Genomic DNA, 23,570 nt, shown 5'->3' with positions numbered 1-23,570 from the left:
ACTCTCCTTCACGAAGGAGTCGAGTTTGTAGGCTCGCTGCATCGCCTCGAAAGTGATATTTCCGTCTGGGCTTTCCTTCAACAGGCTGGCCCACTCCTCTCGAAGCGTCGTCATATACTCAGGGTGTGCAGAAAGGTCGGCCCAAAGATGACTTGATGCAACGTAAAGGGACTGGATCGATGCCACATTTGTGATGAGCTGTGCGTGCGCTTGATACCTACATTGTATTAGCTCGGAATTCACCTTCATGAATGTTGTCCTTTTGTCATGCCTCACCTGACATTATACTTCAAGTGTTCCGGAGCGTTGTTAATGACCCAAGTGAGCAGATCAGACTTGGACTCTTTGCCTTGGCTTCGATCGTTCTGTCTCTCCTTGATGAACGGCTCCATGATGCGTTGCATCCTGACGTGGGCCTTCTTCAAGTTCCAGACAGGTGGTAATAGCGATGCAACCAAAGACCGCAGCGGAGCCGGGACGGCGCCCAGGAGCCACATGGCTATGAAGCTGTTCTTGAAGAAACCGAGTTTCAAATCGACGAAGTCGGGATCGCGACTGAGAGGAAGACCGACTAGAATTCGTCCGGAAACCAAGGCCAAAATTCGCGGTAGCAGCTGTTCGGRGTGGATTGCAACCCAGTCTGTTGATATGTTAGACATCGAACGATACTGATACTTTTGCTGTCAACGAACCCTCATCGCACTTGGGTAGATGCGTTGCAAACGCATACTCTGTTTCTTCGACGATATCAGGCAGGCAATTCTCTTTGTATATGTGTCAGTTATGTATTGCATTCGGTATTCGAGTAGCAATGCTTACTCAAGTGCCTTGGAAGATCGATAGCCAATGCTTTGAGCATTGGAGTGWCGCCACCCTCTTCAGGGACCTTGATTGTGGTGTACTGATGAAGAAATCGCTTGCAGATGGTCAGCATATGGATGCTTGTAGTGAAAGGCTTGGGACGCACCGTATCGAGAGCGTCGTAAAAGCTCRTCTCGTTCTCTGGCAAGCTCTTGATACTATCAAACACCTTTGGTGGAACAATGACTGTGTCCCAGCGACGCCAACTACCACCAACAACAAAGGGCTCATCGCGATGCTGCAATTTGTTCAGCGGCAGTACATACACTCAAACGCCTGGAATCGACCGACCTTCATGTAGCCATACCTCATCAGCGCTTCTGCTGTGGGGAATTGGTTGCTCTTTGTGCCTCCGCTGACCACCTCATACCGAGCGAGGTGCTTCAATGGGTCAGTCCGTTTCCTGAATGTCGTGAAGATGATGGCACATCCGATCGATGCGACAGCACCAAAAAACACAACGTGCCATCTCCAGTTGGCTGCAGCATCTAGAAATAGGATGTCAATCATGATGCATCAATGATACCGTCAAAAGAGGAGCTTTCGATTTCGATGGAATATATAGACTTGGCCTTTGCTTTCGAGCGGGATGGTCCTGAGATGAGGACGTACGTTGGATGCTCGTTATCCCCACCCGGGTGTGAAGAAGGTTTACTGAAGGCTACTCGCATACGGAAAACCCTGCCAGAGGAGCAAGGCTTCCTCTGACATTGTGCTCGTGGTCTCGACATGGAGAGCAGATTGCTCAAAAGCTCTAGACTAGGGTATACTCGCCCATGCCTCCATGTGCAGGTTACGCTTGAGCAAGGTCTTCATCTCCCGACCACGACKCTTCAAGCTCGAACTGTGCTTGCGAGCGTAGTGCGTAAGCTGTACGAGTACTGGGATACTCCGTCTTGGTACGGGCTTATAGTGTAGACCAAACGCGGTGCCAGTAGGGGTGTTTACGCGGTGAGGAGTGCGGTGAGCTTCCTCCGCCCCACACTAGTCTCTCCAAGAAACTTGTCAAATCGGTTGCAAGTGCCAAGCGGCCGTCTCGCCTCATCGTCGGGCATACGAGATCAGCGTCGCACGGCGTGACCGGGGAGAGCCCTTAGGACCGACAAAAGATACAGTCCGGGGGAGCGGTGCGGAGTGATGTGCATAGGAAGAAAGAAGGGTCCACAGGTAGATAGGTACCCCTACGTGAGCAGAGGACACCCTTTGAAGCCTCCCTTGTTGTTGGACATCAAAGCAGTTAGAACGCTAACAACTCGTTGAGAGTGCAGATTTCTCCCTGTAAACGTTAGCGATATTGTCGGCCCCTCAATACCTGATGCGTTGTCTGCGAGAAGCAAACCCTAGGGCCGACCACTTGCTCCGTTGGTATATACACGGGGACCGGGGATAGACCTTCCCACAAGATTACTCGAGTGTTGTCGGGTCGTCGTCGGAACGATTCATGCGGTTGAGTTGTATTAAGGTTGCTCCCCCGCCCAGATCCTTGCTCTTTGTGATGTCGCTGCCCCAGCTTGGAAAATGTGGGTTCTGTAGCCATACAACCCGAGTGTACGGGAAGTGCCGTGATTACCTGTCGACTCAATGCCAAGAGTCTCTGACCAATTCGAAGCGTGAGCAGTCTCGAAACTTCCAGCGGAGCGGACGAAATGCCCTGACGGCCTTGTACAGTAATCGTCTCGCCTTCTTGTTGGAGCTTCTTGTATGCTGGGTTAACCGTCTGTAAATCTTGAGATAGAGCTCAGGTTGCAGCTCTTTCTTTGGAAGGCATGCCATCCCTTCAAAAACTCAGACGCTGGATTGAGCCCCTCCAAGCGTTGCTCAAGGCATGGGGTTTTCGCACCGTCTTGGGCTGTCTTCGCAACAGGGCTCGTCGGAGAACTGTTGCGCTAGCTGCGATCGCGAGTGTCCGCTCGCTGCCCTAACTCGGATTCACATCGGATTCGCGGTATAACCTGCGAATGAATAGCTTCAGGAATCGGCGGTTCGCACTTCCCTGTCCCTGTCCATAGCTGTTCTCAGGTTCGCGCCTGGCCTGAAGCAACTCCCGCGCTTTTGCCGGCCATACGGTAGAAGGAACACGATCACTGACCAGATGTCTCATCGTCCTGCTATCCTGGAATCCACTAAATCGCGCGCCAGAATGCTCGCTTGACCTGGTAATTCCCTCGAGCGACGTACGGAGGATGTCCCACATACAGGAAGCGGGCTAGAGAAACAGGGAGGTTTCCATCCAATCTGCACAGTCCATTCTGTCTGACGACAATTGACGTGGGCTGGTTCGGACTTCCCGCTCAGCTTCCCGTATGCAGGACTGGGGCTGTAATCGTAACTTGGCGTGACTGATTCTAGTCTAGTCTGGTGACTAGTAGAATATAGTTGGCGGAGGTAATCGAGAGGAGGACACCAGAAGGTGAAAAAGCCATCTCAGACCGGCGTATTCCAGATCCATTACACCATTCATGGCTCTCGGGACTCCAAGAAAAAGCTCTCCAACTCGTCCTGAGGACTCGGATGATCTTCCAGAAGCAGGGTTCCCTCAAACGTTGCCAGAAAGAAATGTCGATATCCCGGATGGAGGTGTCCGAGCTTGGCTGATTGTAGCGGGCGCTTTCTTCGTCTGGTTCAACTCATGGGGAGCCATCAACGCCTTCGGCTCGTTCCAGACATACTACTCGCTGGAGTTGCTTGCGTCATACTCGCCAGATGAAATCGCGTGGATAGGCTCCGTTCAGAACTTCCTGGCCTTGTTCGTCGGCTTTCTGTCTGGTCCTCTGTATGATGCGGGATATGGCAACTATCTGTTGGGTCTAGGCGGCCTGTTGGACGTTCTTGGATGGATGGCGTTGAGTTTTGCGAAGGAGTACTATCAAGTCTTTCTATCACAAGCACTGTGTATCGGAACTGGGTGGGGATTGATGTTCACTCCAGCGGCGTCCCTTCCCAGTCGATTCTTTCAGAAGAAGTTGGCATTGGCCATGGGATTGGCAAGCGCAGGAACGGGCATAGGCGGAATCGTCTACTCTGTTGCTTTCAGTCGCCTTTTGGAGCATCGTAACATCGGCTTTCCCTGGGCCGTGAGGATCTTGGGGTTCCTCGCCCTGGTGACAACAGTCTTTTCATCGGCCGTCATGAGTGTGGGCATGGCGCCATCAACCCGTCGCCGACAGTTCATCGATCGGAGTGCCCTGAAACAGTTCAGCTTCAACTCATACTTGTTAGGCGGTCTACTCACCATGATTGGCTTGGCCGCTCCATACTACTATGCCAACTTGTACGCCATCGAGACCGGATCAACGTCGACCCAGCTCGGATTCTACGTGGTTACGGCCATCAATGCTGGCTCCTTCCTCGGTCGTCTGATACCCCCTGCCTTTGCCTTGCGTGTCGGTATCTTCAACACGTTTATCGTGTCCTACATGGCGGCGGTTGCCAGCTGTTACTGCTTCATAGTCGCGCGGTCGACGGCCTCCGTCTTTGCTGTGGCAGCCATGTATGGCTTCTGGTCCGGATCATTGGTTGCACTCAGTCCGGTAAGTAGACGAGCAGAGTACCGACGCAACGTCCATCGCTGAAGCATCTCGTAGGTCACGATAATCCGGATGACGCCCGATCCGAAGTTGGTCGGTACCAGAATGGGAATGGCATTCGGATTGACAGCGATTGGAGTTCTGGTCGGTAGTCCCGTCTGTGGAGCAATCTTGAGCYAGACCAATGGCTTCATGTGTGAGTGGGAACTCCTGCGGTCGTAAACACTGCCCCGCTAACCTCATGGTGTACCTTAGAYGTATGGATATTCAGCGGAACATCGCTTGCTCTGGGAACCGTCTGCATGATCCTCTGCAGATTCTCCCAGACGGGCCTGATTCTCTTTGTGAATTCCTGAGACGTTGCTCTTGCCTTGCCAGCTTCGATGAATGGGGATGGAAGAATGTTGGGGCAGGAGCGGAATGTAGTTGCTCGGAGTTGTTCCCGACTACCCTTGTACATTTTCTCCTCGCATCGGTACGACGGCAGGTAGGGAACGATTTGATTACTGATCACGAAGGGGACGCGCCTTACTTGTTTAATCTAAGCTAACCTCCTTACACACGCCATGTAGTTTAGCTCACCTGCCCTTTGCCGTATTCTTTGCCGTATGCAGCGTTGTGAACCTATCTAGAATCGTCACCAACTCCAATTAGTCGCCACAAATCACCTGAGCCCTAACTACGCCGCCGGTTGAGGCCTCGCCAGCCCGACCAAGCCCTACGCCGCCAGTTTGATGGCTCTTACATAGAATGCCCCAACTACACAATCACGGCTTCTCTCCTCGCTATTCTCACCGGGCTGGCACGTGAATACTGTTACCGTGATACGACAAGAAGCTGAACCATTTCTTCAATGCACGAGCGGAGGCCTTGTTCGGGATGAAAAGATGGAAACGTCCGATTCGCCACCAAGTTTGGACCTGAAGATGTCCATTTCCGACATCATCTCACACAAAAGGCGTCCCTTCAACTTGCCAGAGTGCTTCAAGATTACCAACAGGAGGAACATCCTCCAAAAGATTACGCCATGGGCACTCGCCTTCGAATTGTAACTAACAAGTCGCCGTCAGGAGCATATACAACCACGCCAGGCAGAGATGGCTTGAGTCCCGGAAATTCATCCCTCGGCTTCCCATTCCCATCGACAAACCCATGGACTGTGAAGTCGAACGTCGAGAGTGTCTGTGCGATGGCAATTATCGCTTCCTCTTTGGCGAACAACTGAAATCGAGGTCAGCTGGAGTGGGTTTGAATGAGGCCTTTTGAACTCACTCGGCCGGCACAAATGGACTTTCCTCCTCCAAAGGGATACATTTTCGTATTAGGCACTCCGGCCAGCGCATTGGCCTTTGCACTGTCGAGATGCTCCCCGACGAAGCGGTCCGGGACGAATGAATCTGGTTGTTGCCGAAGCTCATCGTTCTTCCAGTTCTTAGCTTCGTGCTGAGGAACCCAACAAGGAGATATAACCATATTACCCTTCTGAACTTGAAAATATCTAATTCCCTGGTCATCTAGTGGGATGACAGTATCTTCGACGACCTCTCGCATGATCATGTTGTCACAATAATGCCTCAGAACTTCCGTCCACATGCTTTGCAGCATCGGCGTGCCTGAGAGCAGCGCTGACACGTCGAGGGATCCGTCTGGCTTTGTCGCCATGTTCAATTCTTCTTGCACTTTGCTTAGGAGATTGCCGCTATTCGGTCCAGCGAGAAGATGAAACATGACCCAAGCGATTGCCGGAACAACATTGCTGGCCAATGCAAACATGATGGAGAGATTCATGCCCGCTCTTGATTGCATSGAAAGATTGAAGTCATCATAAAGCTGCATTCTGGCCTTGTTGAACCGAGACCCAAGTATTGGATCCCAGGAATCCGAATCTGCAGGGTCTTGGGTCGCTCTTTTGCCGAACTTGTGGATGTGGGCATCCCACCTCATGAGACTGTCCAGCATACGCCGTCGGCGAGTCCAAGCAGCACGGTTGAAGATCCGCGGAAAGTCAAAGAAGAAGGTGCACAAGTCTTCGTCGAAGTGGAATATGTCATCACAGATCTGGGGATAGATCTTCACAAGCTCTCCACCGAAGAAAGTCTTCAACGATGTGGAAAAGATCTGTTTCCGGATCCAATGGTACAGCAGAACATTCTCCAATCCATTGTCGAGCCGATCTGGAACGGCTTCGTAGGATCGCATCAAGAGAGTCGAAAACGTCGATGTGAGCTCATTCACGGATTCCTGCCGTGCCAGGTACTTGTGAAACACATCTTCTTGGTTCTTTCTTCCGTTACCTGTATTAATAACCGAGGTGTCGTTTGGGGACACCAACAGACATTTGACCAAAAGGTCACGGACGAAAGCCTCCCTGCTGAGTCCTTTGGTATATGCATGACGGAACAGATGTCTCGTAGCTGTCGGATTGCTGACAATGTGAGTCCTCTGGCCGCCTATGACCATCGAATAGACGCCATGAAGAGGGTGCAGTGTTTGGCGATGGTACCATCGATCCGGTCCTTTCTCGAGGAATCGCAAAGTGTGGCCAAACCATGGGATAGAGTATGGGATCAGTGGTGAGGGTACAACGCCATCCTTGGAGACTGCTACCGCACGACGGTACGCGATGACCGTGCGAATTCGGGTGTAGCATAGCGCAGCCATACATACGCTTGCGATGAGCAGGATCGTGTAGGCCGGCCCAAGCTGGAACAGAACATCGCGCATATCGCCCAACATGATTTGAGAGTTCTTGTTGTTCTAGCCGATACGACGGGTTGTGCGAAGGATCCTGCAGTCGAGTGGCTTACAATGGGTATGTGAGATGCGTGAGTGGTGGAGAAGGACTACCAGATCCCGTCGATGAACGAGTTCAGCAACGGTCGGTAAGTTACACTTTGCTCCAACAACTTTCGTACACATCTCGATCGTCGCTACTTCTCCCATGAAGAGTCCGCCCAACTACTGCCTTGTGGTCCGTTGGCTCGGCTGTCAGGGTTGAATCGATTGCGGGATTTTCATCATCAGTCTTCCAGATATCGCTCTCTGGGGCGTCGGCGGCCACGTACTGGCACTTGCCCTGCGTTGCGCCATTCCCATCTGAGACAGTCATCGCAAGCATGTGAACGCGAACGCACAGGGGGTTCACCCCCGCTTTCGGCTCTTCCGTCGGGTTCACTTGGCGTACCTTCCCTGCTGACAGATTCCGAAGCATCCGAGCGACAGCATCCATGTCACCACTAGCGAGAACGCAGGGGAGATGTGGTAAGCTATCGCAAGGCAGGGGAGCTGGATCCCGTGGATCCCGCCTTCCTGACAATGGCAGGAGCTTGACTCGAGTATCACCCTTAGCTCGAAGCGCCTGTTGAAGTCAAGGCGAAGTTGATGATCTCGCAATCACAGAGGCGCTGAAGTCCTCCTGCAGTATCCACGCAAGGGCAGAACTTGAATCCATGCCACAGTCAAGGCGCGACTTGATGTCTGAGACTGATCTTCCCGGGTGAGTACATCGAAGATTACCGGCAAGAGGAAGATGATCAGCGCCAGGAAGAGCTGCCACACCACGCAAAGAGCTATACCATGCGCCGAGCTAAACTACACCTGAGAAAAGCTTCGCTAGACAACATAAAGTTTACAAGCATACAACCACCAATGCCAGGACCTGAAGATGTCATGGGAATATCTGGCAAACCGAGTTACATAAGAGCTCATATTTGAGCACGGTAGTTCTCCAGCATTAAACCTCGAATCTCTCGAGTTTCGATTCATTCCCACTCGTCTACATCATCTCGCTGCCCATATCATTCCTGATACACAAGTCAAAATCCCTCCTTCAAATCTGAAGCTTACAAAGTCCAGACGTCGGCGTGAAAATGGGTTCCGTTGAACGTGAAGACTACGGCACCGTCCGCTTCACCGTACCAGACGATTCAATCACTGCGTATGACCGAGCAATCTACACGCTTCCCGCAAACGCAGACTACAGAGATCAAAAGGTCAAGTTGCATGACATTCGCACCGCAACAGATATTCTGCCAGGTCTTGCAGGACTGGACAACCAGGGCTTCGCCTATCACAAGCACAAGTCCGCTTTGTCGGGAGACGAATGGCTGAAAGACGGAAATGTTGAAGAGATCTACACCAAAGAGTTGAGAGACTTGATCATGAAGGTGACGGGTGCAAGGGATGCATTTGTCTACTGTGTTGCCTTCCGTCGAAGAGCTCCTGTGGATATAGGTGTCGGTAAAGTCGAGTTGCGTGGTGGGGAACTGGACCAGGTCATGCAATGCGTGCCTCGTGATAAGTCTGTCTCCCACATCCCGAAACTCTTACAATACTGACATTGATTCGAAACAGGTGCTTGAGTGCGTCCCAGTCTGATCCGGCAAGTCTACAATAGCTAACATTGATTACTTCCAGTCTCGGGAAGAGATGCGTACTCCACGGAACCTTCGCGTCAAGTACACATTGGTCAGTCAACGTCTTGATGTACAGATACTGTCCCACTAATTCTCGGCCCATTGTAGACATCTCACTCAACGGTCTCTTGGAGACTTTTCGATCCTGCCGGAAAGACATAACGAAGAAAGCTCAGCACATTATTGACGCAGTAGACAAGGGCGAACCGGTCCCCCGTTACGCAGCATTCAGCATCTGGGTAAGCATGCCACAATGAAACTCAGATCACACCGTACGAGACTAAATCAAGCGCAGCGTCCACTCAAACCCGTGAAACGGGACCCCGTCGTGGTGTGTGACACACGAACCAACGATCCCAAAGAAATAGTACCAGTCGAGTTCCGTGCTCTCAGTGAGTTCGAAGACTCGTCCACCTATACTATGGAAGCTCTCATGGGATTGCCGCCAAAGCACCCAGAGAGGCAAAAATGGTATTACATTTCAGAGCAGAACCCCGACGAGGTGCTCATCATCAAGTTCGCCGACTCCGCTGCCGGTGAAGATACTGGTGTGGCTCCTGGTGCTTTGCATACCTCGGCAATTCTGGAGGGAACAGAAGATGAAGAAGTGCGGGAGAGCGCGGAGGCGCGAGTCTTTGTGTTCTGGTGATCGGAACTGCGAGTAGAAGGGACATGTTTTCGTAATAGAATGTCTGTGCGCTGCAGAATGTTGTGTTTCTCGCGGATAATCTTCCGTGGCGTGTGTTGTGTAAATTCAATCTGCAGCGCGTAAGCCTTATTTGAGCACGGGTCCTTGCTGGAAAAACTTTCTTCCGTTCCCGGAATCGTTTAGTCGGACCACGAAGTGAAAACGTTCTGAGCCATCAATACGAAGACCATGCGGAAAGGWGGTAGATAATGTGGTATTCTTATAGTCACATGTATTCTCGAAGCATTCGMCGATTCGTGAGCCGCCATGTTCATCGTTCAGTGGAGATGCTGGTCAAAAAAGGAGATGCGGCAGAATACTCCTGCGGCAATTTTGACGGTATCGTGGTTAGCAATGAATGGTAACAGTGCGAGGATCATCAAGCCTCATATACCAACCGAGTTTTGTACGAAATGTTTGTGAAGCTGGTGCTGCTGCTTGTAGTCTCGGAAGTTAGCACCGCCCAGGTCCTTGGGAATCATCAGACGCAACATTTCCGAGACCACGGAGCGGAACAATATACTCGGATTGGCATCCAAAGGCAAGTGTGCCACCCCGTGGAGCGACTCATTCGAGGAAAATTGATTATCCATCGGTGACACGCAGAACGGACCCGGGCAGCTTGGCCGATGGCGCATGAGCAGAAACTGGTGGGATTGCGTGGAGTTGACCATAGCAGGCATATAGTATCATAAGCAGCTGTTTGTGCAATGTCTTCCTTCGAATGTTGTTGAACTCTCAACTGGAATTAGCTCCTGGGTATTCCGATAAAATGGCTGTATCAATCTACTCGTACGACAGTTCTGTGCTTCCTGTCGTTCACCAAATTTTTTCTCAAGGTCGCTCATATGTTCAGTTCGTCATAGACGAGCTTTCTCGTCCGCTCTCGCATCGTTCGGATCTTTCCAATGGTTCTGCACTTGCGTCTTCACGGACCGCTGGCCTGGAGGAAGAAGCAGAGGGGTCCCTCGTTCTTGAGGAACAAACGCGAAATTGGAACGTATGCATGTGTCGTAATGTGGATTACAAGCCTGTGATTGATTGTGGATTAAGAACCTGTGATTGATTGTGAATTGCAAACCTCTGATTACCGACCCATCCATCCTCCGTCAACAGTGAGAATCTCTCCACTCACATACGCACTGGCACGGCTTGCCAAATACACCACGGCGCCCTTGAAGTCATCCGGACTACCCCAGCGTCCTGCAGGAATACGCTCTAGGATAGACGCCGCCCGCTTCTCGTCCTTCAACAAAGCCTCATTCATGTCAGTCGCAATATAGCCAGGTGCAATGCCGTTGACTGTGATGCCCTTGTCTGCCCACTGATTGGACAATGCCTTGGTGAGCTGTGCTACTCCTCCTTTGGAAGCGGCATATGCTGGAACGTTGATGCCACCCTGAAAAGAGAGGAGACTGCCGATGTTGATGATGCTACCTCTCCGGCCAAACTTGTCGGCATCACGGCTTAGCATGTGAGCACCGACATCACGGCACAAGGTGAAGACTGCGTTGAGGTTCACCTGAAGTACCTCACTCCAGTCATTGTCCGGGAACTCATGTGCGGGATGCCGTCTCTGGATACCGCCGCAGTTGAGTAGAATGTCGACTTGGTGGCCATCTTTGAGGATTTTGGGCAAGAGTGCGGCCATGGATTCATTTGATGCGAGATCTGCGGTATAGATCTGAGCTTTGCGACCCAGTTTCTCAATGGTTTCCTTGGTTGTTTGGTTCGATTCGTCTCGCTGGAGTGAAGTAAGAACATGAATGTCTATTTTTGCGGCGGATAATGGATCACCCCACCTGAACGAGAAGCACATCTGCTCCGGCTTCTGCCAATGCAATGGCCATGGCCTGTCCAATTCCACGAGTACCGCCGGTGACCAGAGCGGTCTTGCCATCGAGGCCGAATAGCTGCTGAATGGACGACATGTTTGTTGGATTTGGAGTTGTTGTTTGGAAGTAGCTGTCTGCGTGAGAAACGTTCATGCCCTCGGCGTGGGCTGCAGTAGCTCCACAAATCATAGGCCTCCATTTGCCGACCGATCGATCAAAAGCCGACATGGACATTGAAGCTACCTACTTTCACTCCGTTCACTCTGACAACTGTGAAAACTTCCTGGCCTCAACAACTTCTTCTTTGTGACTTGAAATCGAACGTCAGCAACATGTCCACCAAAATCCACGCATCCGTGCTCCACGCCGCGAAAGATCTCCGCGTAGTAAGCTAACCTCACTTTCCAAAAGCTAGCTATCATACTAACAGTCACCAGGAATCTCGCGAAGTTCCCTCTCCAGCAGCAGAAGAAGTACAAATCCGGATAGCATCCACCGGTCTTTGCGGCAGCGACCTCCACTACTACTCTCACTTCCGCAATGGAGACATTCAAGTCCGCGAACCCTTGAGTCTCGGCCATGAATCCTCCGGAATAGTCACAGCAATCGGCTCCTCGGTATCAACCCTCCAAGTCGGCGACAAAGTAGCTCTAGAGGTCGGAATTCCCTGCGGTAAATGTCAACGTTGCGATGAAGGCCGCTACAACATCTGCAAGGATGTGAGATTTCGAAGCAGCGGCAAGGCATTCCCTCATTTCCAAGGAACTTTGCAGGAGAGGATCAATCATCCTGCACAATGGTGCTATAAACTTCCGGATGAGATGAATTTGGATGTTGGTGCTTTGCTTGAGCCCCTTGGAGTTGCCTTGCATGCCTATCGGAGAAGTTTGATGCCAGAGAATGCAACAGTCGTTGTTTTCGGAGCTGGTGCGGTGGGTTTGCTGTGTGCGGCTGTTGCGAAATTGAAGGGTGCTGGAAAGATTATCATCGCGGATATCGATGCTGGGCGGCTGGAATTTGCAGTCCAGAATGGTTTTGCACATGCCAGCTATACTGTACCCATGCGGCGAGGCAAGGACATCGATGAGAGTCTGACCATTGCCAAGGAAACTGCTGCAGAGATCGGACAGATCGATGGTGTTGGGGAGGTCGATGTTGTGTTTGAGTGTACTGGCGTACCCTCGTGTGTGCAAGCTGGGATTTATGTGAGTTTCTCCCTGATTGTGTGCAGGGGACATCTTAGCTGACGATTGTGAAGGCCACAAAACCAGGCGGTCGTCTCATGCTCGTGGGTATGGGTCACCCGATCCAGACACTTCCCCTCGGTGCTGCAGCATTGCGGGAAGTGGACATCGTCGGTGTCTTCCGATACGCGAATACATACAAAGAGAGCATCGACATTGTACTTCAAGCGATGAAATCATCAGACGGCCCCGACTTCTCCAAGCTCATCACGCATCGATTTGCTGGACTGGAAGAAGCGGTGAAAGCCTTTGAGATGGCCGGAAAGACCAAGGATGCGGAAGGAAAGTTAGTAATCAAGGTCATCATTGACAGCGGCGATGTCGAGAACTGAGTGGCAGAAATTGCCGGGATGGCYTTGATGTATTGTATAGCGGAGCATAGCGTCGTGAATTCGTAGCGGCCTTGAAAGCATTAAATATCAAATAAGACTGTCCATGTGCAACGTTATGCGGCAACGATTTCCCCGTCACGACATATTGTGCCGCCTGCGACACTCCCCATGCGAACCCAGCCACCTGTGAACGAGTTAGAGTGAATGAACAGTAAGCGATCTGGGTAGGGAGTCTCACCTTGATCGCATATGTCGAACTGGTACCCCTCATAGGTACATCGAAGGGTTCCATCCGAGGCACAATCTCCATCAGGACGAGCGCGAATATACCGATCATCTCTATACATTCCACTCGGAGAGTTGCTCTGTTGCATGGACATGTGATCGGCATATGGAGACAGGAATGGTAGACATTCCATGCCAGCTGCAACTGTCCTTTCATAACCCCAAACCCACTCCATAGATGACTTAACTGTACCATCATTGTAGTTGCAAGTCTGCCAAGTCGTCCTGCTTGTGCAGAGAAACGTCCCTGGTACGCATGGTAGATACCCATCGGCGCCGTTTGGATCTCCAGTCGCGTAAGGAGGTCGCGGACTCGCAACTGGTGGATCACTCCTTGTGGTGGATGCTGCAGGCATCTGGGAAGGTCTGTTGATGGTGATTGTAGCGGTCGTCTCGCACTCTTCCTCAATGGTCACTGTGAGTGTGGATGCCGTCGGGGTAGTCATCATTGCTAGTTTGATTTGCGGGTAGTCGCCCATCGCCGCCGATCTAGGTGCATGGGAGCTAATGGAGGCTTTCGATCGTGTTCGAACTGGTCTTGGCCGTTTTGTGCTGGTAGTCGCTTTTATCGACGTGGCTTTGCTGGTGGAGCTCGCGGCATACGATGCTGGGGTAGAAATGGTGGAGTTAATCGTAGATGAAAATGTGACGAATTTAATTTCCAGCGAAGGAGTGAGTGCAAGGTCGTCATATGTCTTGCCATAAGGCTTCGCAGCATCGCATGTGCCAACTGTAGGAGGGCTTGAGTCGCTAAGTCCGTTACCATAAGTGACTGAAGATCCCGGATGAGGATACACGACATCCACACCCTCGATAGTGGCGCAATCATTTATTCCTCCCATATTAGCTTTCCATATGAGAGGCAGATTGTCGAATGTGTTGTACGTCTGCCTCGGGCGACGCCTTGCAGCCGCTGCCACAACATTTATCTGGGCGCAATTCATGTAGAATTCCCGGTTGCCGCTGAGGTTCTGCCATGTCCAGGCTAGAAGGGCGTTTCCTGGTGGAGCCATGGTCGGTACGGTAAAGTCGTATGATGGCACGAGGGGACAGCCGCCAATAATAGATTTGATCACCCTGAAGGTCGCCCCATTGTCGTAGCTCAAAGCTATCTGGCATGAGCCTCCATTATGCGTTGCAGATCCAGCCAAGGTCAGATTATGGACGCTGCCTGCAACGAACTCGGCCACTGGTTCAAAGGGTAGGTCGTTCTGGTAACCTTTGCAAGGAAAGTTAGACCCGTCCGGGAAGAGTGGCGCTGTCATGGAATAGTCGATAATGGTATAGTCGTTGTTGGGGTTAAATTTTGAGTGCAAAGCATATGGCCAGGACATTTCCATGTGGCCAATGACGGTTCTGACCGAAATGAAAGCCCAACATAGTACCTTTATTGAATGGAACATTGTACCAGAGAGAGACAAGGCGAAAACGGGCAAGACCATACTTACCGACAGCCCATCGTCCATATACCCATTCGAAAATTAGGATTCGAGACTTGCGGCAATGGCTGGGCACACCTGTTGAGCGATAATTTCGGGAATGGTGGCTTTGCTGTAGCAAGGTGAGGTCGACGTTTGACATTCCTCGCGTCCTGGGCGCGTTCCTGTTCGAGACCCATTCCGAGACCTGCCCAGACTTCTGTGAATCGGCCTCGCAATGTCTGCCAGCCTCTGTAGCCCTCGAAGGTGCAGAGACAAAGACGCCCCATTGACGCATGAATGTGCGAGGGTGGTGTCTGCTGAGCCAGGGAATGATATTCAGCCTTGGAGACTGCACCAGCCAACGGCACGTTTTCTGTGGCATGGCATGTGGCGGGCTGTGTGGAGGGGCTTCATGGACCACTGTAAACTTGTGTGTTGGTGGACAGTACGAAAGATGGTTGGCGGTGGCGGCCAGGGACCTAGTCGTTAACGGGCAGTGTCAATGCAAACATTTCGGAGTTCATAGCGAATGTTGCAATTCCGAGAACTCCAGGGTGAGCGAAGAACTTCATCGACAATCAGGTGTTCGGTCCAAAGTAATGTCAAAAGTCAGTGTTGTCGTGGTTTTGGTGAAGGAGCTGGAGGGTTTAGGAGAGGTCTGACGCGTCCTCGTCGACCAATCATCGCGTACTCTAGAAAGCGGATCTTGTGCCGGCGGGCAACTTGGCAACGTGCTCTCCCAAGCATCATCGACCACCCGTTCATTGACATCGAACACCCATTGACGGCCTCCAAACCCAGCCAGGATGGCCGGACTCGACAGCGACGACGCGAGCAATGACGAGCGGCTCAAGTCGGCGCTGTGGTATTCCGTCGGCAAAACTGTCGATGAAGTGACGCTGGGAGAGGACGCGAATGCAGCGCCACATTTCATTGGCGGACTCATGGAACTGGTCGCTGCGAAAATCACAGCTGTTGCCGGTGACATGGAGGCCTTCGCAAAGCATGCGGGCCGCTCCACCATCAACAGCAAAGATGTCGTTTTGCTTGCACGAAACAACGAAGGTTTACGCACCATCCTCGAAGACAAGGCTGCCATCGTGCGACACAAAGACCAGGCCAAGTGACAGCACTTGGGAGAGGATTCCGAGGGACGAAATATGTCTCGCGTGCGGCAAAACATCAAGCAGAGCATACTCTACAGTCTAAATCTACCAAACACACCTGGTCATGCGGTCGCGCCCGCCTACTGCTTGTCTGGGAATCCAAAGTCGAGACCAAATGGCGGGAAGACATATCTTGTGACTCCATGCACTTTGTGGATCTCGTCCAATGCTTTGATATCGCCGGCATCAAGCTTGACGACCTTCAAATTCTCCTCAATGCGGGAAGGAGTGACGGATTTAGGCAAGACGACGTTGCCTCTACTGACTGCTCAAAGTTAGTATGTTGCATGGGAGGCGCGGTGGTAGAATCATTGGTGTCCTACCTTGATAGCTGATCAAGACGGTTCCGGCTCCCACTCCGTGCTTCTTGGCCACTTCTTGTACACCTTCCATCTTGAACAGAGGACTGCCCGTGCTACCCAATGGCGAGTATGCCTCCACCAAGATTCCCTTCGATTTGCAGTAATCAACAAGCTCGTGCTGTGGTAGGCTTGGGTGGTTTTCGACTTGGTTCGCAGCTGGCACGACCGTAGCTTGTGGAAGCAGCTCCTCAAGGTACTTGACGCTGTAGTTGGACACACCAATACTGGAGCCGGATTGTGTCAGCTCTCCGCTATGCAACAACATGCCTGTTTTGACTCACGCCTTGGTCTTTCCGGTCTTGAGCAACTTCTCGAGCTCCTTCCAGGTCTGTACGTGAGACCACTCCGTGTCCATGTCTCTGGAGCCATCGGGCTTCTTAGGCGCAAGCGGATCATTGCCATCTGGGTTCATAGGTGCGGGCCAGTGCATGAGATAGACTGCAGACTGTCAGCTGGGGAGCGCACCCACATGTGACTTCCAAAATACGCACGGTCGACATACTCCAAGCCCAATCGCTTCAGGCCCTCGTCCAAGCACTTCTCTGGCTCGCGATGGTATGTACACCATAGCTTGGAGGTGACGAAGACTTCCTCACGCTTGATACCGGAGTCAAATGCCTCTTTAAGACCCTCGCCAACTTCTTTTTCATTGCCATACACGAAAGCAGCATCGATGTGTCTGTATCCCGACTTCAGCGCGTGTGCTACAGCAGCCTTGACCTCTCCCGGAGGAGACTGCCATGTTCCGAGGCCGACGGCCGGGATCTTAGCTCCTGTGTTCAGCGTGAAAGTTGCCATTGTTGGTCTCTGTTGGTGGTATCAAAAGTTATTCGAAAACAGGAACGCGCAAAAGGACACCACTTCAAAGACAAGCACTCATTCTGACCTCACAAAAATCCAAGAATCGGTGTTTGAATGCAGGTGCCCCCACAACCTACTCCACTTTAGCCTTTCCGCGATGGCCCCTCATCGATATGTGCCTAAAGGCCATCCGGCGTCTGACGGATTTGTTACTTCGCATGGAGATTACCACCGGAAAAATTCACGCCTATGCTAACATCACACGCTTCACGCGCATTCACTCATGTGATGCCGGCTCGATAGCCCAAGCCGCTTTTGGCTCACAGGAAAAAGGATAGACCGACGGCCGAGTCAGATGACAGCAAGAGTCGCCGCAGCTTTCCACAGCGGGGAGATAAGTTTCTCTTTTCGGAAAGCCGCCAACGGCCCTTTGTCGGGTCACTACATCATCGAACATCCGCTAGGAGAAACGTATGCCCATCCTCTCCAATCACACCTCGTGGGGTGGAGCTTGAGGGAATTTCTTGCCTCCGAAGGCTCCGTCGAGACCGCGCTAAATGCAGGATTCTCCGGTCATGGGCCTGTGGTTGCGTCCTCGTGCGTCTCATTCCCTGCATGGCAACCGTGGGAAGCATGGTCTAGCACATTGGCGCCCACCAAGCGGCATGAATTACTCAACGCACTCAATCCGCCTCACCTGAGAGTGCTGAAAAGGACTGCCCGGACTGGAGTAGACCTTACCTTGGATGAGTTATGGGGAAGGTGGATTCTTGTGGCGGCGCTGGGGTAAGCAGAGCCTTTCTATTTCCATAAGTAGGACTGCTTTCTCGTCTCGATTTCATTCATCACATCTTTACGTCTTAGCTCTTAGCCTTGCCATTTCTTGATAGAGTTCAGGCAAGACCACCCTCTTCGTCTTCCACCAGATATTCACATACAGCCATACATCCCCCTTTGATATAGAGAAGACGTTCAGAATGGCGCCTGCTATGCTCGAGATGCCCAATGTGGCCGAGGATTTCCACGACCACAAGGACGGCCTCGCCTTGGAGGCCACTTCAGATGCTGTCGATGAGGTCAACGTTCTCAAGGCCGCCATGCGCGTAAAGAACGGCACAGCCACGCAGGAAGAAGTGGACATTTACGAAAAATCACAATTCGACTCCGAGAAAGATAAGACACAATTCCGCCAATATGAAGACGCATGTGACCGCGTCAAGAACTTTTACCGCGAGCAACATGAGAAGCAGACCGTCGCCTACAACCTCAAAGCCCGCAACGACTTCAAATCCAAGACACGTGCCGAAATGACCATCTGGCAAGCAATGGAGAAACTCAACACGCTCATCGACGAATCAGACCCAGACACCTCCCTCTCACAAATCGAGCATCTCCTTCAATCTGCCGAAGCCATCCGCCGGGATGGCAAACCCCAATGGTTCCAACTCACAGGTCTCATCCACGATCTTGGCAAGCTCCTCTTCTTTTACGACGCTCGTGGTCAATGGGATGTTGTGGGCGACACCTTCCCCGTAGGTTGCCGTTTCGATGAATCAATCATCTACCCCGGCACATTCGAGAGTAACCCAGACTCCAAAGACTCCATCTACAGCACCGAGCACGGAATCTACACTCCAGGCTGCGGAATGGACAACGTTATGCTTTCATGGGGACACGATGAGTACCTCTATCACATCTGCAAAGAACAGAGCACTCTCCCCGATGAGGCACTCGCTATGATTCGTTATCATTCATTCTACCCTTGGCATAGCGCTGGGGGTTACAAGTGGATGATGAACGAGAAGGACTCGAAGATGTTGGAGGCTGTCAAGGCTTTCAATCCTTATGATCTGTATAGCAAGAGTGATGATATTCCCAAAGTGGAAGATTTGAAGGAGTACTATGTGGGGTTGATTAACACTTTCTTCCCACCTAGAGAGGGCGAGGAGATGCGTGTGTTGAAATGGTGATGGGGATGGTCGACTTTGGTGTGAGCGTGTGTGACTTTTTTCGTGTTGCATTTTCAGCGGCGTCCTCGGGATGAAAAGCTAGATGCTCCTGCGCCTTGATGGTGGCAGTAGAGATACATGCTATGATGTTATGATACAGGGAAGCAGGCCGATAAATGTGTAGAGATCCATCGGGTATATACCAGGTCCATATTGACTGAGTCAAATGCGTCTTTCCTAAGCGTTTACTATCGCAGGTGACAATTGTGAAACAGGCCGGGACAGCATCATGCAAAGTAGCCAGCTTCCATTCATCTTGCATTCATTCATCTCTACAAAGCGCGTCTATGCTTGTTTTGGTGCTAGACGACCCCTCGCAGCATCCTTTCAATTCATCTCTTCGCCCTCTATCCCTGAGTGATGTTCTCAAAGAAGAAGGTAGGCTGACCCGGAACAGCGTTCTCGGCAGCCTGAGGGAGAGTGGCCCTCTCTTCACCTTCTTTCACGCCCTGGCCGCCAACCACGCTTCCCTTCTTGCCGCCATCCTCGACGACAATGACCTCGACAATAGCACACTTCTGTATAGTCTGCTGCAGTCCTGGCACCATCTCTCTCAGAACGCGTACCTCATTGAAAGCCAACTTCCGCTCAAAGACGGTGCTTGACTCAATTCCAGACTCCAGGCTCTTTTTGAGGGTCTGCACGAACGGCATGGCCTTCTTGCTCTCTGCCTTGGGGATAGCCTTGGACACAGCGCTTACATCAAGCTTCAAGTCCTTGAAGTTGTCCCGCACGATATCGATGATGCTGTCCTGCCAAGCAGGGTATTTGAGAGCGCAGAAGATTTGAAGCTTCTTGTCCTGCTTTGGGTCGTACGAAGTCTGCTTGCCCTTCTGCATCTTCTTCAACTGTCCGCCTTCCGCCGAGGTGATGTTGCTGCTCGTGTTACGAACATACTCACGTGCAGCGGTGAGGTTTGGCTGCTGATCCGGTACGGTGGGGRAGAGGGCGTTCTGAACTGTGGTAGGCTTCTTCAACACCTCGAGCCAGATATGTTCTGCCCAATGTGGTGCCACGACAGTGACCATCAGAGCTTGCATTTCGATGTAGCGCTTGACTAGGTCCACGTGCATGCCAACACCTGCCGCCTTGGTAGCCTCGCGGTAGAAGTCGCGGGCACTGATAAAGTCGTACAGGCCGTACTTCAAGGCMGCCTTGTAGTTTGTGAGGTCATACTGCTTGCCGGTCTCTCTAACGAGGCCGTTGAGTTCGTTCTCGAACAGCTCATCCCAGAAGATCTTCACGCCCGTGCGGAGGATGGAGTCGTTGTTCTTGTGTCTCTCGCTCTCCTTGACTTGTGCGTACGTCTCGCCTTCTTTGAGCAAGCGTGCGTCAAGAACCACGCTCTCGCACCATTGTCGGAGCTCGTACAGGCGGAGAATATTGCTGTTCGCCACTGACTCGTCAAAGTTTGCATCCTCGATACTATCTCCAGCGTCCGCAAGGGCAACGCGAGTGGCATCAGCACCAAACTTGTCGGTCGCGTCCTTGAGAGTAAGGAAGTTTCCAGTCGACTTGGACATCTTCTCTCCATTCAGGAGCAAGTGACCATTGGCACGGACCGCACGTGGCCAGTACTCTGGTGGAAAGAGTGMAACGTGTACATAGAGGAAGAAGGTCAAGTGATTCTGGATTAGATCCTTGCCGGAGACGCGAAGATCGAGAGGGTACCAGTACTCGAACTCGCGGCGCATGCGGTGAAGAGTCTCCTCCTTGATAGAGGTCTGTGGCATGGTCTCCGATCTGCAGAAGAGCCAGTCCCAGATCTCATCGGTCATCTCCTCCGGCGCAATATTACCAAGACCCTTCTCTTTGCCAAAGATATCCTTGTGCAGGAAGTGTGCAATAGTGTAGTACGACATGTAAATGGTAGAGTCCGACAGACTCTCAACAAGTTGGCTTTGATCCCAAGGCAGTTTCGTGCCCAGGCCATAACTCCGAGCGCAGGCCCATTGAGCGAGCCAGAACAAAACCTGTTCGAATGAGTTCTTCGCCTCGGTTGTGAAGAGATTGAGGCCGTTGCCGTCCTCGTTGCGGACGTGCTTGAGCACAGCAGGCTGCCATGTCTCATCTCCAGACTTCTCGGGGGTACCATAATTCATGAACCACTGATCCAAGTGACCAGCAACACATTCATCTCCCGACCGACTGATAACTTGACCGTCTGGCTCGGCGTATGCGAATGCGTCGTTGGCATCGATAAGTTGTTGCCGCACGAGCGGCTTTGCCTCCTCGACGGACTTGCCAGTGAACTCGCCGTAGATCATCTTGCCCTTGTAGAAACCCTCCTTGTATGCAAGATCTTTCGCTTCTGCAAGCTGCTTTGCGTCCTTTGGAGAGTTGATCTTCATCGACTCGACCAAGAATTTGGCTGTGAGGTTGCCGTACGCAGGTGTCTCGATGATTGGAAGTATCTCGAACTCCACCCACTCCTTGTTGATCTTGTAGTAGTCGGACTTYTTGATCAAATCCATTGTAGTCGCGTAGTCGTCTGGGGAATCAGATGGCACACAGGAGACAACACCGGTACCCTTCGACGCCTTGACCGACTCCATGGGCAAGATACGCACGCCGTCTTTGTGGACTGAAAGCGGTGCATGKACGAGCGTACCAATGACGTCCGATCCTTGCAGTTCAGCAACCTTGGGGAACTCTCCCCACTTGGCGAATATGCTCTGGAAGGACATATTCCTCGCGGCGCGATCTGAAATGAAGTAGTACTCCTTGCCCTTGACAGCCTCGTAGATGCCGTAGGTGATGGTTGGACCAACAAAACAGCACGTCTGGCCGTACATGGTCTCTGGTCGCAGAGTTGCGGGGACGAAGTATACATTTCCGCCCTCGGGAATCTTGCCCTCGATCTTGCTCTTTGCAGCCTCGGGCCACTCCTTCACACGGAGCTTGATCGCAGTGTACTCCTGAACGCCCACGCCCTCACCAGATGCACGGTCGTGGTCCATGCATGCTTGCCCATCCTTTGGCGAATAGACAGTGTATCGCTTGCCGAACTTGATCTTGCCCAACTCCTTCAGACGGTTCACCTGCCAGCGTACAAAGGCGTCGTAGTATGGGTTGGCATCAGTGGTGACCATTGACCTTCTCCAATCGACTCGGCAGCCCAGATTGTCCAGATCACGCTTCCAGAGGGGTGGGAAGTATTGCAGCCAATATTGAGGGTCTGAGAACTTGTGGATCTCACCAATGTCAATGCCCAACGCCAGCATAATCTGGAACTGGTACTTCAGGGCCACATTGGTCTTGGCGTTGACCTTGGACTTCTTCGCGGAGAACTTGGTGACATCCTCCTTGGTGACTTGCTGTACGGGTGCTGGGGTGGACGCTTTGTTCTCTGCGGCGATGGCGTCGAGGTCACAGCCGGAGAAGTCCTTGCCAAACATCTCAATCTCGCGCACCAGCTTGTCGGCACAAGCCTTGATGGGCATACCGGTGCAGTGGAAGCCCTGCGGGTAGAGCGCCCGCTTGCCCTGCATTCGTGCCCATCCTACTGCAAATTCCAACTTGCTGGCGGTGAAGGAGTGACCAGCGTGTGGAGTTCCATTGACGTACGGATATGCCATGGTGACCATGTACTTGGGCGTGCGTTTCCGCAGCTCGGCGGGAGCAATTGAATGGAAAGGCACATCCTCGAGCGTCGGTGCATCTTGCTCGAAGATTTTGCTGGAGGCCCATTGCTGTTGATACTTCTTCTCGCTGGCCATCAATGTATCGCGCTTCTCGGTGTTCTCAATCTTCAAGGTGCCACCTTGCTGCTGCACCGGTGCCAGCGCTTCCTGGGTTGCTTGGACGGCGGCCATGTTGGCGCGATACGGGTGATAGCGGTGGACGTGGAATGGGACAATGCGCAGGCCTCGCAGCCGCGGACGTAAATGTGTGAAGACGGACGTCGTGGGAGAGCGAATGTTTTGTGTCGTKATCGAAGTTATGGAGCTGCGAATGTGACTCCAAATTATTTTGGAGGAGGGGAAACGAGCACCGCGAAGTGAGCTTGTGAGATCGCCGTTGGACAGGCGATCTCATTTCCATCAACACTTCCACTTCCACCTCCACCACCAATATGAACTCCCTCTTCGCCTCAATATTCCGTCGCGCGCCGGAGGTTCGTGAGAACCTACCTGTTTTCCCCTACGCGATCAACAAGAACCCATATACATGCAAACGAACATGGCCACCGGACTTTACACAGCTGTCTCCCAAACATAAGTTTCGACTTGAACGCCGTTACCGTCGTCGCGCGAAGCTGAAGTGGGCCAGGCCCCAGTGGACCAAGTTCGTTAAGCTATCAACATGGGCTAGCATTGCCTTTGTGTGCGTATACGGTGTACTGTTTCTGGAGATCGATCAGGGCCGGACGCCGTTCGATGATGTGAGTAACTGCAATTGCCACTGTCGTTGGACATATGAACTTATGCTAGCTGTAGATCCGCGCATGGTATGCTGAGCAGATGGGTGAGACGTTTCAAAGAGGAGCAGAAGTGGTAAAGCAAGCAGACGACAACAGTCCCGTGGCCACGAAGTGAGCAATTGGGTGAAGCACACAGAACCCACGTTTGCCGACCCAATATGAGGGATCCTACGGAGCGAAACCGTGCCAAGTGCAGATGAC

At 52.1% G+C, this 23,570-nt stretch overlaps 11 protein-coding genes; 6 read left to right on the top strand and 5 right to left on the bottom strand.

The window, feature by feature from the left end:
- Positions 1-3,320: 3,320 nt before the first annotated feature.
- On the top strand, positions 3,321-4,744 carry RCC_02509 (related to monocarboxylate transporter; the record flags this gene model as incomplete). XM_023767799.1 has 3 exons in its annotated part: positions 3,321-4,391; positions 4,446-4,584; positions 4,644-4,744. 3 exons carry the CDS (start codon positions 3,321-3,323, stop codon positions 4,742-4,744), a joined length of 1,311 nt encoding a protein of 436 aa, XP_023623567.1.
- A 664-nt stretch (positions 4,745-5,408) lies between these two features.
- Positions 5,409-7,112, bottom strand: RCC_02508 (uncharacterized protein; the record flags this gene model as incomplete). XM_023767798.1 has 2 exons in its annotated part: positions 5,409-5,609; positions 5,661-7,112. The coding sequence occupies 2 exons, from the start codon at positions 7,110-7,112 to the stop codon at positions 5,409-5,411; spliced, it is 1,653 nt and encodes a 550-aa protein (XP_023623566.1).
- Positions 7,113-8,257: 1,145 nt separating this feature from the next.
- RCC_02507 (uncharacterized protein) lies at positions 8,258-9,452 on the top strand (the record flags this gene model as incomplete). XM_023767797.1 has 5 exons in its annotated part: positions 8,258-8,688; positions 8,742-8,749; positions 8,805-8,855; positions 8,912-9,042; positions 9,099-9,452. 5 exons carry the CDS (start codon positions 8,258-8,260, stop codon positions 9,450-9,452), a joined length of 975 nt encoding a protein of 324 aa, XP_023623565.1.
- A 1,126-nt stretch (positions 9,453-10,578) lies between these two features.
- On the bottom strand, positions 10,579-11,422 carry RCC_02506 (probable dehydrogenases with different specificities (related to short-chain alcohol dehydrogenases); the record flags this gene model as incomplete). XM_023767796.1 has 2 exons in its annotated part: positions 10,579-11,235; positions 11,294-11,422. The coding sequence occupies 2 exons, from the start codon at positions 11,420-11,422 to the stop codon at positions 10,579-10,581; spliced, it is 786 nt and encodes a 261-aa protein (XP_023623564.1).
- Positions 11,423-11,658: 236 nt separating this feature from the next.
- RCC_02505 (probable sorbitol dehydrogenase) lies at positions 11,659-12,902 on the top strand (the record flags this gene model as incomplete). XM_023767795.1 has 3 exons in its annotated part: positions 11,659-11,712; positions 11,764-12,531; positions 12,585-12,902. The coding sequence occupies 3 exons, from the start codon at positions 11,659-11,661 to the stop codon at positions 12,900-12,902; spliced, it is 1,140 nt and encodes a 379-aa protein (XP_023623563.1).
- A 113-nt stretch (positions 12,903-13,015) lies between these two features.
- On the bottom strand, positions 13,016-14,521 carry RCC_02504 (uncharacterized protein; the record flags this gene model as incomplete). XM_023767794.1 has 2 exons in its annotated part: positions 13,016-13,086; positions 13,141-14,521. 2 exons carry the CDS (start codon positions 14,519-14,521, stop codon positions 13,016-13,018), a joined length of 1,452 nt encoding a protein of 483 aa, XP_023623562.1.
- Positions 14,522-15,414: 893 nt separating this feature from the next.
- Positions 15,415-15,735, top strand: RCC_02503 (related to apoptosis-inducing TAF9-like domain 1 family protein, putative; the record flags this gene model as incomplete). The annotated part of the gene is made up of 1 exon (XM_023767793.1): positions 15,415-15,735. The coding sequence occupies one exon, from the start codon at positions 15,415-15,417 to the stop codon at positions 15,733-15,735; it is 321 nt and encodes a 106-aa protein (XP_023623561.1).
- Positions 15,736-15,854: 119 nt separating this feature from the next.
- RCC_02502 (probable aldehyde reductase) lies at positions 15,855-16,934 on the bottom strand (the record flags this gene model as incomplete). XM_023767792.1 has 4 exons in its annotated part: positions 15,855-16,039; positions 16,098-16,360; positions 16,418-16,574; positions 16,628-16,934. The coding sequence occupies 4 exons, from the start codon at positions 16,932-16,934 to the stop codon at positions 15,855-15,857; spliced, it is 912 nt and encodes a 303-aa protein (XP_023623560.1).
- A 980-nt stretch (positions 16,935-17,914) lies between these two features.
- RCC_02501 (probable inositol oxygenase) lies at positions 17,915-18,907 on the top strand (the record flags this gene model as incomplete). Its single annotated transcript, XM_023767791.1, has 1 exon — positions 17,915-18,907. One exon carries the CDS (start codon positions 17,915-17,917, stop codon positions 18,905-18,907), a length of 993 nt encoding a protein of 330 aa, XP_023623559.1.
- Positions 18,908-19,293: 386 nt separating this feature from the next.
- Positions 19,294-22,761, bottom strand: RCC_02500 (probable Leucyl-tRNA synthetase; the record flags this gene model as incomplete). The annotated part of the gene is made up of 1 exon (XM_023767790.1): positions 19,294-22,761. The coding sequence occupies one exon, from the start codon at positions 22,759-22,761 to the stop codon at positions 19,294-19,296; it is 3,468 nt and encodes a 1,155-aa protein (XP_023623558.1).
- Positions 22,762-23,021: 260 nt separating this feature from the next.
- On the top strand, positions 23,022-23,484 carry RCC_02499 (uncharacterized protein; the record flags this gene model as incomplete). XM_023767789.1 has 2 exons in its annotated part: positions 23,022-23,330; positions 23,386-23,484. 2 exons carry the CDS (start codon positions 23,022-23,024, stop codon positions 23,482-23,484), a joined length of 408 nt encoding a protein of 135 aa, XP_023623557.1.
- Between the last annotated feature and the right edge of the window lie 86 nt (positions 23,485-23,570).

Source organism: Ramularia collo-cygni (genome assembly GCF_900074925.1).
Source record: "Ramularia collo-cygni strain URUG2 genome assembly, contig: RCC_scaffold03, whole genome shotgun sequence".
NCBI classification, from domain to species: Eukaryota; Fungi; Ascomycota; class Dothideomycetes; order Mycosphaerellales; family Mycosphaerellaceae; genus Ramularia; species Ramularia collo-cygni.
This window is presented reverse-complemented; position numbering and strand designations above follow the sequence as displayed.